A 12,643-nucleotide genomic window follows, 5' to 3' on the forward strand; every position below is an offset into this window, starting at 1 on the left:
TACTATGCAAGGAATGGCTGGTGTCTTATGTATTTCTAACAATTTACCACCCATTCTATTCATTATCTCAGGTCCTGGCTAGAGATGAGCGGATTTCAGGTTATGAAATTAGTTCATGCTTCGTTTACTGGTAAAAGGTGAATTGTGTTATGGATTCCGTTACCATGGACCATAACGCAATTCTATGACGGAATGACTTTAGAGACAGGAGAGCACTCCCCTGCATAACGGAAACTGGACGGATCCGTTTTGCAGCCCATAGACTTCTATTATGATGGATGGAATGAATAAAGGCATTCCATTAAAGGGCTTCTGTCACCCCACACTAAAGTCATATTTTTTGGGGGGGCTAGTTAAATTCCTTATACTGCGATATATGAAAATATAATGGTGTTACTTACGTTACTTCAGCCGTTTCTTATAAAAAACAAAGTTTTATAATATGTAAATCAGGTCTCTACCAGCAAGTAGAGCGTCTACTTGCTGGTAGCCGCCGCAAAAAACGCCCCCTCGTCGTGTTGATTGACAGGGCCAACAGCGATCTCCTCCTCTGGCCAGCCCTGTCAGCATTTCAAAAATCGCGCACCTGTGTTCATTCGACGCAGGCGCTCTGAGATGAGAAGGCTCGCCTCCTCAGAACTCCCTCAGTGCGCCTGCGCCGATGACATCACCGAAAAAGAAGACGTCATCGGCGCAAGCGCACTAAGGGAGATCTGAGGAGACGAGCCTCCTCATCTCAGAGCACCTGCGTCGAATGAACACAGGTGCGCGATTTTTAAAATGCTGACAGGGCCGGCCGGAGGAGGAGATCGCGGCTGGCCCTCTCAATCAACATGATGAGGGGGCGTTTTTTTGCGGCGGCTACCAGCAAGTAGGCGGCTACTTGCTGGTAGAGACCTGATTTACATATTATAAAACTTCGTTTTTATAAGAAACGGCTAAAGGAAAGTAAGTAACACCATTATATTTTCATATATCGCACTATAAAGAATGTAACTAGCCACCCCCAAAAAAATTACTTTAGTGGGGTGACAGAAGCCCTTTAAGCATTCCGTCATAGAATTGTGTTATTGTCCGTGGTAACGGAATCCATAACATAATTCTGGTTTTACCAGTAACCGAAGCGTGAACGAATTTCAAAATATGAAATTCTAGTCCTGGCAATGAAATGTATATACTGTATACTAAAATTCCACTTTAAAGGTTGCATTGCCCCTCAAAGCTACTCCATACTTACCATACCCTCCAATAGTTCTTCACAGAGCATACCTTATGTATTTCTATGCTGAGATAGTGGAGGACCAAGGGCCCCTGCGCTGTTCTTGCACAGGGACCCTCAGCTGTCTGTGTTTGTAACTGAGTAAATATCTGGGTCACTTCAGAAGTTTTAGCTCCTTACAGTGGCATTTCTCCCATCTGGACTGTAACTCTTTCCAGTATCTGCTCTTCAGTCTCAATCCCAAGAAAAATCTAATAAACCAGCAAATAAATGAGAAGCAAATCTCGGTGACCTGCAATAATCATTGCTCGGCAGAAGTGGAGATGAAAGGTGCAGGCGGGCAATGAGAATGCTGGGAAAGTTGTGCTTTTCACCGTCTGCCATGTTGATTTCTTTCTTTCATAACCTGAGAGTTTTATGACAAGGCTTATGTAATAAAGGAGACACGGGAATATTGAAACCTCGGGGTCATCCATCAATGGTGCTCATGAAAAATAAATGTGTTAGCCAAAATGTGATTAGATGCCGATGTCTCTCACTGAACAGGCTGTCCGGATCAGCAGGAAGATTCCTCCTGTACAAATCCTATTTCTTCATTCCAAGGATGCATGAGGCTCATATTTATAGAGATAATCAGCCCAAGGACCTCATCTTGGTGCAGCGCGGAGTCCTAGGGAACTTCACTGATCTGCAAATCGATATGTGCGGCATTAAGGACAGGTAATTACCATTCTCACTCGTGGACTTATTGTTTACCTTCTTCTTCTTTCTTCGTTTTTATTTTATTTTCTTTGGTCCTTTCTTCTTCTTTCTTCCTTCTACTTTCTTCTTTCGTCTTTTCTTCTTCTTCTTTCTTCTTCTTTCTTCTTATTCTTCTTTCTCCTCCTCTTTCTTCTTCTTTATTTCTTCTTCTTTCTTCTTTTTTCTTTCTTCTTTATTCTTCTTCTTTCTTCTTCTTTTCTTCTTTCTTCTTCGTCTTCTTCCTCCTCTTCTTTCTTCTTCTTCTTCCTCCTCTTCTTTCTTTCTTCTTCTTCTTTTTTTTTTCTTCTCCTCGTCTCTCCTTAAGACAGAATTTTACACCAGAATTGTGCTGCAATTTTAGCACTAAATTCTGCATCTTAGGCCACACCCGTCTCCTGGGAAGCCACACCCATTTTCCTTTATGCCAGCCTCCTTTTTTCGGACTAGGTACAAAATCTTTGTCTACACTTAAATGAGACAGATTAGGCCACTTTACAGTCCCTTCGACTAAACAGAAATCTACAGCACTTCAAAGCTGCCCTGGATTTCTGGCTTCATTTGCGCCGAAAACTGGAGTAAATAAAGACAAATTTGTCGGGGTGGCTGGCCACACTCCTTCCCTACCCTTACCATGCCTCCTTTAAGGAAAGTGGCGAAGGCGGTGCTTTTTAAAAGTTGCAGTTAAAAAGTTGCAAATACTTAGGATGAGACTTTTTACCGCCACTTTTTAGGCGCAAGGGAGATGATAAATCTCCCCCTTTGTTCTTTCACATTTCCTTCTTCTCTTCCTCATCTCATTTCCTTTTTTGTTTCATCCACTTGATTCAGTTCTTCTTCCACATTCTTCCTTCTTATTTTCCCTTCATCCTCCTATTGTCACAATTTACTTGTCCTTTCCTTTTTCTTTCACTTCTTTTCTGCTTCATCATCTTCCTCTTTTCCATCCCTTCTCTTCTTATTATTCCCTTCTACCTCTTTTGAGTCCTTTTCTTCCTTCATCTTCCTCTTCCACTATGTTTAGATTTTTTTCCCATTTCCTTCTTCCTCTTTTTCCTGAATTCTCCTCCTCTTTTCCTTCCACATGTCCCTTCTTATGTCCCTTCTTCTTCATCCTACTCCTTCCACTTCCTTTCCTCCTTCTCTGCACCTCATTTATTTCCTCTCTCGTCTCACTTCACTGCTCCTTTTCTCTTTCTTACTTTTTCTTGATTCTTTAGCTTTTTTTTGCCGTTCATCTTTCTTCCTGCAATGTGTGCCAAAATTGTGCCAGGATATTGGTGCCATATTCTGGCGCAAAGTGTGCCAGCTAAAGGCTGGTATAGACCAGTCGGTGTAACAGTGCAGCCAGTGCATCGGCCACTGTCCTGTAAATGGCTGATTTCTAAAGATTTGTATATCTGCTCCATTGTCTCCCATGGTCCAGTTTGTGTTGGGGGGTGTAGTGTTTTATACATGCAGAATTAAGAGTTTTTGATTAGCTCAAGTCATGTAGAGTACAATGGAATGGCACATACTCATGTCCATGGCTTTTGTTGGGAATTGTAGTATTTTATGTATATAGTATAATAGAATTGTGATATAGCTATGAACACTAATTGGGTAATGTTGAGGGTTGTAGTGTCCAAGGTGCAGAGCACAGTAAAATGGTATATCATCATGTCCAGCACTTGCGTGATGTTAGGAGTTGTATTTCTTGTACAGTATACTAATATTGTGAAATGGTTATGTCCAGCGGTTGGTTTATGTTGGGGGTTGTAGATATACAATACAATACAATAGAATTGTATATAGTCATGTCCAGTGGCTGGGTCATGTTGGGGGTTGTAGTGTTGTAGATATATAGTCCAATATAATAGCATATCATCACAGCCAGTGGATGGGTGATGTTGAGAGTGGTAGTACTCCTTGTATACTGTACTGCTGTGATATGATTACATCCAGCAGTCGGGTCATGTTGGGGTGAGGCTCCATTGGGCTTTCTCAAGTCAACAAATTAGCAAACCGAGATTTTTGCAGATTTAAAAGCTTTAAGGTTTGCAGCTGAATAAATGCAGAATGTGAACAAATGTTGACAGACAATCGCTGTGAGTGCTTTAAAAGGGCCAGTCAGTGAATGGAACTTAATTAGCAAGTTTGTGAATGTACAGTTCAGGCTGAATAGGCATCTGATTGGGCCTTTCCTGTGAATGGCGAGATCTAGAAAAAATAAATAAGCCTATTTTGTGTAAAGCAAATGAAAAGAAGGATTAAAGCGCCATTTTATTCTGCTGTGCATGTCACTATTTCTGTTGCTGTCGGAAACCTATTATTGGGCTTTCTTATGTATCACAGATTGTTCCCGTGGTTGAGCTCGAAGTATTTAGTGAAACACAAAGCCAGTGTATGAATATTTAGTTCTGAGATATGGGTTCCCTCAGCTGTCAAATACAGTATTACGGTATACCAGACCTGCTGAGGGGGCACTGAAGCCCCCCTATGCCCCATGGACACCAATGGGTCCCGTTTGGATTCTGCTTATAGCTGCAAATGAATTGCAATTTTTTTTTGTTCCACCAACAGCTCCTCTGGTCAACATCACTTACTAAGTGACATCACAGCTGAGGTTCAATGATGTCACTAATTCCCACCCAGGAGGTCTCACAGTCCAACCCTAACATGGTATAAAAAAATATGATTGAAGGTTACATGATATTAAGAGCTGGACGTAGTCAGTGGATGATTATTCCCAGTGTCAGAGACCTGAGATTAAGAAGTCAACCCAAACCCATCATAGGTCGCAAACATTTCCACCTTTTGTGGTCTATTGATCTAGAAGAAGTCAGAATTATAATTTCCACAGTAAAATGTGGATATTAAAGAAACATAGTTAAAAAAAAAAAAAAACTCGAAAGGTCTCATCTAATTCCTGTGTTTTGCGATTTAGTCCAAATTCTTTTTAATGTATTTTAAATTATTTCATCAAGTGTAAAAAATCCACCTTTTGGTTATTATTCCTCCTGCAGCTTAAAGGGATTGTCCAAACTATTTTCCTACAGGCAGCCACTCAGGTAATCAGCTGATTCTTGTGGTTTATCTTCTAAAACCCCCATGATCAAATGATTGTGGAAGCTGTGGGTGACCACTCGTTCCTCTGCTGGACTTATTATACAATGCTCTCGCTGTAGAGGGGGCTTAAGCGTAAGAACTCCCCCATTTTGATACCTATATAGAGCACATGGACAATTCTCCAGTTGGGATGCTGAAGGTAACATTACCTTTTGTAACTATTATGCAGTTTCCTTCACCCCCTGGTTTTCTAGGAAGAAATGTGTCCTTCCCCCCTTATCTGCAGCGCTTACCAAAAATATCGAGTATAAAAACGATGTTGTCCGAAATCCTCAGAACAGCTGAAGTGTTATGTTGCACATAACCATGAGGGTGCTCTCACCACACTTTGGGGCCACCCAGGTTCTGCAGAAAGCGAGCGTCTGGAGCATTGTACAGAAAACCTGAATAAATCCATTTCGGGATTTGTTCGCTGTTTGGTGTGATTCAGCATAGAAACATAGAAACATAGAATGTGTCGGCAGATGAGAACCATTTGGCCCATCTAGTCTGCCCAATATATCTGAATCCTATGAATAGTCCCTGGCCCTATCTTATATGAAGGATAGCCTTAGCCTATCCCATGCATGCTTAACTCCTCGCTGTATTTGCCGCTACCACTTCTGCAGGAAGGCTATTTCCCTGCATCCACTACTCTCTCAGTAAAGTAATACTTCTTATATTACTTTTAAACCTTTGCCCCTCTATTAAAACGGTGTCCTCTGTGGTAGTTTTTCTCTTTTAAATATGCTCTCCTCTTTACCGAGTTGATCCCTTTATGTATTTATAAAGTTTCTATCATCTCAACATCTGTCTCGTCTTTTCTTTCCAAGCCTATCATATTAAGGTCCTTTAACCTTTCCTGGTAAGTTTTTATCCTACCAATCCATGTACTAGTTTAGTAGCTCTTCTCTGAACTCTCTCTAGAGTATCTATATCCTTCTGGAGATATGGCCCTCAGTACGGGCACAATACTCCAAGTGAGGTATCACCAGTGATCTGTACAGCGGCATAAGCACTTCACTCTTCTACTGCTTATACACTCTCCCCTATACATCAAGCATTCTGCTGGCATTTCGTGCTGCTTATTACATGTCTTCCCACCTTTACGTCTTCTGAAATAATTACTCCTAAATCCCTTTCCTCAGATACTGAGGTCAGGACTGTGTCAAATATTCTATATTCTGCCCTTGGGTTTTTACGCCCCAGGTGCATTATCTTGCACTTATCCACATTAAATTTCAGTTGCCAGAGTTCTGACCATTCTTCTAGTTTTCCTAAATCCTTTTCCATTTGGCGTTTCCCTCCAGGAACATCAACCCTGTTACATATCTTTGTGTCATCAGCAAAAAGACAAACCTTACCATCGAGGCCTTTTGCAATATCACTTATGAAGATATTAAACAAAATTGGTCCCAGTACAGATCCCTGTGGAATCCCACTGGTAACATGACCTTATTTTGAATGTTCTCCATTGACTACAACCCTCTGTTGCCTGTCCCTCAGCCACTGCCTAATCCACTCAACAATATGGGAGTCCATGCTCAATGACTGCAGTCTATTGATAAGTCTTCTATGTGGGACAGTATCAAAAGCCTTACTAAAATCTAGATATGCGATGTCTACTGCACCTCCACCGTCTATTATTTTAGTCACCCAGTCAAAAAAATCTATAAGATTTGTTTGACATGATCTCCCTGAAGTAAACCCATGCTGTTTTTCATCTTGCAATCCATGGGATTTTAGATGTTCCACAATCCTATCCTTTAATAGGGTTTCCATTAATTTCCCCACTATTGATGTCAGACTCACTGGTCTATAGTTGCTCGATTCCTCCTTACTACCTTTCTTGTGAATGGGCACGACATTTGCCAATTTCCAATCTTCCAGGACGACTCCTGTTACTAATGATTGGTTAAATAAATCTGTTAACGGTTTTGCCAGCTCACCACTAAGCTCTTTTAATAATTTTGGGTGTATCTCATCAGGCCCCTGTGACTTATTTGTCTTCACTTTAGACAGCAAACTTAGAACATCTTCCTCTGTAAAGACACATGCAGCAGCGTGCACACGAGTATCTGAATAAAAAGGGTGCCCCGAGAAAGTACTGATTAACCGTAATTACACCTTGTGTGTGAGTTAAAATCCCTCGAGCTTCCAAATTACATGGAGGCCACAGTTACAGGAGAATCATAGCGCACCTTCCATCATTTCATGGCAGCTCAAAGCCTGAAAGATGCATTTCTATTTGAAGAAAAAAAAAAAAGACATTTTTGGGTTTCTTCTTGCAGAAGCCTAAGACCTCGGGAGCCAGAGGGAAAACTATAGCATCTCTTATTAATATAAATAATAACATCAATAGGTCGTTTCCTGATGACACATTTCATTTAAAGGGGATCTATCACCACAAAAGGCGGCATAATCTGCAGACCGCAAGTTATAGAGCAGGAGGAGCTGAGCAGATTGATATATAGATATATGGGACAATATTCAGAAAAAATCTTTCAATTTATTAATTTAAATGTCTACACTTTTTATGGATCAGTCCTGTGGGAGGTCCTACTCCGAGATTGACAGCCTTCCCTCTGTGCGTAGTCATGCAGACATAGCTGTCAATCACTGAGAGGCTCCGCCCACATTACTCTGATGCATGAAAAGTGCAGAGGTTTAAATGAATAAATTAAAAACTTTACTGAATATTTTGCCACAAAGCCGCATATCAAATGGCTCAGCTCCTCCTGCTCTATAACATGCTGCCCTTCAATGTTTCCCTTTAAAGGTTGTTTATCTAATGATAGAAAGTGTAGAAGCTCTAAAAACATTTCTGCCTTTTCTATATGTCGTTTAAAGGGGTTGTCCAGGTTCAGAGCTGAACCCGGACATACCCATATTTACACCCAGGCAGCCCCCCTGAGCCTAGCATCGGAGCATCTCGTGATGCGATGTGCTCCCTTGGCCTGTGCTAGATCGTGCAGGACACGGGCTCTTTTGTTTCCAAAAACACACTGCTGGGCAGAAGCTTCCACCCGGCAGTGTGTTCGGTGACGTCACCGGATCTGATGGGAGTGCTTTAGTGCTGCCCTAGCAGTTTTACTGGCTAGGGCAGCGCTAATGCCCGCCCATCAGTGCCAGTGACATCACCGGGCTTCCTGACAGCCCCTGCGCAATTTAGTGCAGGGCAAAGGAGAGCATTGGAGCATGAACTGCTCCGATGCTCAAGTCAGGGGGGCTGCCGGGGTGAAAATGGAGGGATGTCCGGCTTCATCTCTGAACCCGGACAACCCCTTTAAATGTTACTACAGTACATGGAGCTATGTGCGAAAATCCTGCAGGGGCCCCAGAATGGTATATTCATTGTAGCTACAAAACATAAACGGACTAATGATAGATAGATAGATATAGATAGTCGATAGAGAGATAATATGGATAGATAGATAGATAATGAGAGATAAGATAGATAGATAGATAGATAGATAGATAGATCGATAGATAGATGATAGATAGATAGATAGATGGATAGATAATAGATGGATAGAGATAGATATAGAGATAGATAGATAGATAGATAATGATAGATAGATAGAGATAGATAGATAGATAGTAGATAGATAGATAGATAGATAGATAGATAGATAATAGATAGATGATAGATATAGTGATAGATGATAGATAGATAGATAGATAGATAGATAAGAGATAGATAGATAGATAGATAGATAGATAGATAGATAGATAGATAGATAGATAGTAATAGATAATAGATAGATAGATAGATAGATAGATAGTAGATAGATAGATAGATAATAGATAGATAGATAGATAGATAGATAGATAGATAATAGATAGATAGATAGATAGATAGATAGATAGATAATAGATAGATAGATAGATAGATAGATAGATAGATAGAGATAATAGATAGATAGATAGATAGATAGATAGATAGATATAGACAGACTTGTTGCCCACTATATGCACTTGGAGGAAACCTGTTACAATACAGGGAAGGATGTCTAGAAATAAGGGCAGACAATGACGCAGTAATTGCTCGGTCAGGATTCAGCTTCGCTCTTTTTGTGGCTGATTTCGCCGGTAGCGGATTTAGAAGATTCATTTCAGACGGCTTCTGGTGCTGGGAGCGAGACGACGGGTTGGCAATAACAGGACTTGAAGTTCAATTGCTTTCCTGCAAAAAGTGCGGAAAATATATTCTTCTCTGTTTCCTCCTCTCAATTTTGGCTGCAATCAGAGGAAAATGGAAATTGGCAGCTACACAAATTTCACAGCGGCAGAAGAGAGCAGATCGGGGTGATATAGCGCATCCTGTCAGGGCCTCTAATACCAATTGTAAATGGAACGCCGATCATTTGTGGCTGACACTTCACAATGAGCAAATGCGGGAGGATGTCGCTGCAATATCTGAGATACCTGCTGCAATACTTTACACATAATAGGATCTAACTCCTCACACAGTTTATTTCTGGTCTGTAACCATGGAGACACATAAGCTTGCATAGCGACTACATACACAGAACGATAGGGGATTTCTTATGAGCATTATTCATTTTAGATACTTTGTAGCCAGAAAGTAGCGATCTGTCAAAACTATCAATGTAGCATGTGACAAGAGTACAAACGCCGCGCTAATGGTACAGCATGCACTAAATTCGATAGCACGCGCCTTCTATATTGTTTGCGCCTGTACATCTGTAATATGAAGAGCCTGATAGGGCAGAACATGGCTAACTCAGGGATTCAAGATTCTCAGGGGCATAGCTATAGGGAGTGCAGAAGCTGTTGTCTTACCTTGCCAACGGTATTATAACAGGTAGGTGGGGGCTAGCTGCAAGCTACTCTATTTTGGCATTGAACCATGTTAGTGGCTTGTGTGAACCTGCATAGGGTCCTGTCGAATCATAAAATGTGCTATCGGGCCGAACCTCCAGTTTTGGCCTATAATGGAATACTAGAGGCTCAATAAAAGTGCACACCAGAAAACCAATCAACCGTAAAAACGTGACCCACGAACAGGCGCCACTCCCTGGCCAAAACAGTCAAGCAATATAAGTAATTGAAATAAAAACAGTATTCCCTACTAATGCTAAAAGAAGAAAATGTGCACTATAAGTCCAGAGATATGGACTAAGAGACGATATTAAATGGGATTGGAATGGTGAAAGTAAAGATAGTTGTAATAAAATCAATAGCGGATAATAGTGGACAGAACGAATAAATAATTAAAAATAATTAAAAAAGGCCAAATATAATTGTAAATGTACTGTAAGTGTATATATATATATATATATATATATATATATTTATATAAAAACACTCAAATCATAGCTAAAAAGTGCATAAGTGGAACTCACTTGACTGGGGAGGATGTCTGTCAGATAAAGCTCAAGACACCTCCAGACAGAGCCCCCCCGGCCGGGTTTACTTCTAAGATAGTAGAAATTATGGCAACCGGATGTCCAGCGTCTGTTCAGTATCCTTATTTTTGGATAAACTCACGGCACTCCAAGATTTATCCTAGAACATCAGGGACCACTATCTCTGCGCACTAGTCAAATACTAGTTATCAAAACATCCCCCCTGTAGTATACCGTGATCCCAAGGTCCAGTGTTCTTAGCACCATCCCATTGACAGACTTCAAATATCTCCCCTTGTGGTTTTTTAACCAAGAGAGAACCCTACTATTGCTATTACTACAACACTTAGCCCTGGGATTAAGACACCGAAGAACAAGGAGATCCTCACATCGATGTCTGACAATAATATCGGAACAGATTGTGGGTTCTTCATCAGAAGACCCTAATAACTATATCTACAAAATGCCTATGGCCACGAATAAATTGGGTTGAGACATACCTTCAACTGAAGTAGAGACCCTTTATGAGTCTAAGAATGACCACCTCACTGGCACCCCTAATGTGGCTACTCCGATCAGCCAGTCACATGACTCTTTGACCAGTATATCCACTCACTCTGTATCTACCAGTAGCCCTGATCACTTCCTAGCACTGCCTACGAGTCTATCAGAAGTCCTTTTTTAGACCAAGTGTCACCAACAGCAGAAAACAAGAATTCTACTCCCCCACTAAGAAAAACCTGGTCCACTATTCAATTCTCAAGCCCGTTATTCACACCAACAAGTCAATCTCCATCGAACACCCAATGAATAAAAATCACAAAATATACAAATATCCAATTCAGAGGACATAGGTGGGGGGAAGACAGAGGAACAACCCTAAAGAAAAAAGTCCAAACCAAAAAAATTCATAGATGGAATTTATTTATCTCCCCGATACAAATAACCCAAAATCATCAGTGATGGATGAAAAAGCCAAAGGGATTTTTATCTATCCAGGTATGTGTTGGATCCTAATGAATTAGCTCTACTTAGCAAAGGTCTTTCCTTTTGTCCAAAAAACAAACCTGATTTGTTTGAACTTTTTGTTGACCTAAACCAATTTGTACGGAAACTTACCCTTAAACGTCACTTTACCTGCAAATCTCTACATCCATTGTATACCAACAAACCTTCAATTTCCTCCCCTACTCCAAAAGCATCGAGTTTGGAGACACACCCATCCGGCTCACCTGAACCAAAACCTATACCCTCCCATCTAAAGGGTAAATCGTCATTCTACCCCCTTGAAAGTAGGGATCCACATGTAGAGTGTTTTTATAACATGGTAATGGATTATTTGAAAGACATCTTTCTTAATTCTTCCCTGAACAATAAACATAATCAAATTGATAATCCTCCAAAAAATCATCTTAACTCTAGGGAGCAGTTGGCCTTAGTGCTCCTCTGCTTTGTGCTCTCCTGGCCATATTGGGCCCCGAACTGGCGTGCGTTCCATTTTAGAGCGCACAAGACTGGAAGTGGCGTGTCCTCTGACGTCAATTCCGGCATTGGCCTTCCACAAACGAGTACGTGGTTTGAGGCCTCGTAGGAAGCTCATAGTGACGTCACCACGTAGGTATAGGTTTGTAGCACACTTGTTCTGTTATTAATGGCAACTTACACTCTGGAACGCATGTGACTGGAGGTGACATACCTCTCGATGCCACTTCCGGTATAGGTTTCCCACGACTTGGACACACGATTTAAAGCCCTTGCTGAGGTTATAAATGTTGATACCTTATGGTTATATGTATGTATTGTATTAGTATTACTCCTGAAGAAGGGGGCTGTTTACCCTAGACCCCCGAAACGTGTTGAGTGCCGTGAGTTTATCCAATAAAAGAATATTGATCAGACGCTGAACACCCGGTTGCCATCATTTCTACCATCTTAGAAGTGAACTCGGCCAGGGGGGCTTTGTCTGGAGGTGTCTTCTTGAGCTTTATCCGACAGACATCCTCCTCAGTAAAGTGAGTTCTACTTATGCACTTTTTAGCTATGATTTGAGTGTTTATATATATATTTATACTAACAGTACATATACAATTATATTTGCCCATTTTTAATTATTTATTTGTTCTGTCCACTATTATCCGCTATTGATTTTCTTACAACTATCTTTACTTCCACCATTCCAATCCCATTTAATGTTTGCACTTTTCATCTATATCTTCTCTTAGTCCAT

General features: G+C 40.9%; 1 protein-coding gene across 1 annotated transcript in view; it reads left to right on the plus strand.

Moving 5' to 3' along the window:
* Positions 1-12,643, plus strand: part of LOC122945379 (contactin-associated protein-like 5) — a 346,160-nt gene that overhangs the window by 112,409 nt on the left and 221,108 nt on the right. Inside the window, 3 exon segments of the mRNA XM_044304451.1 lie at positions 1,438-1,549; positions 1,766-1,845; positions 1,848-1,939. Coding sequence (XP_044160386.1) covers positions 1,438-1,549; positions 1,766-1,845; positions 1,848-1,939 — 284 coding nt within the window.

Source organism: Bufo gargarizans, chromosome 8, assembly GCF_014858855.1.
Source record: "Bufo gargarizans isolate SCDJY-AF-19 chromosome 8, ASM1485885v1, whole genome shotgun sequence".
In the NCBI taxonomy this organism is placed as follows: Eukaryota; Metazoa; Chordata; class Amphibia; order Anura; family Bufonidae; genus Bufo; species Bufo gargarizans.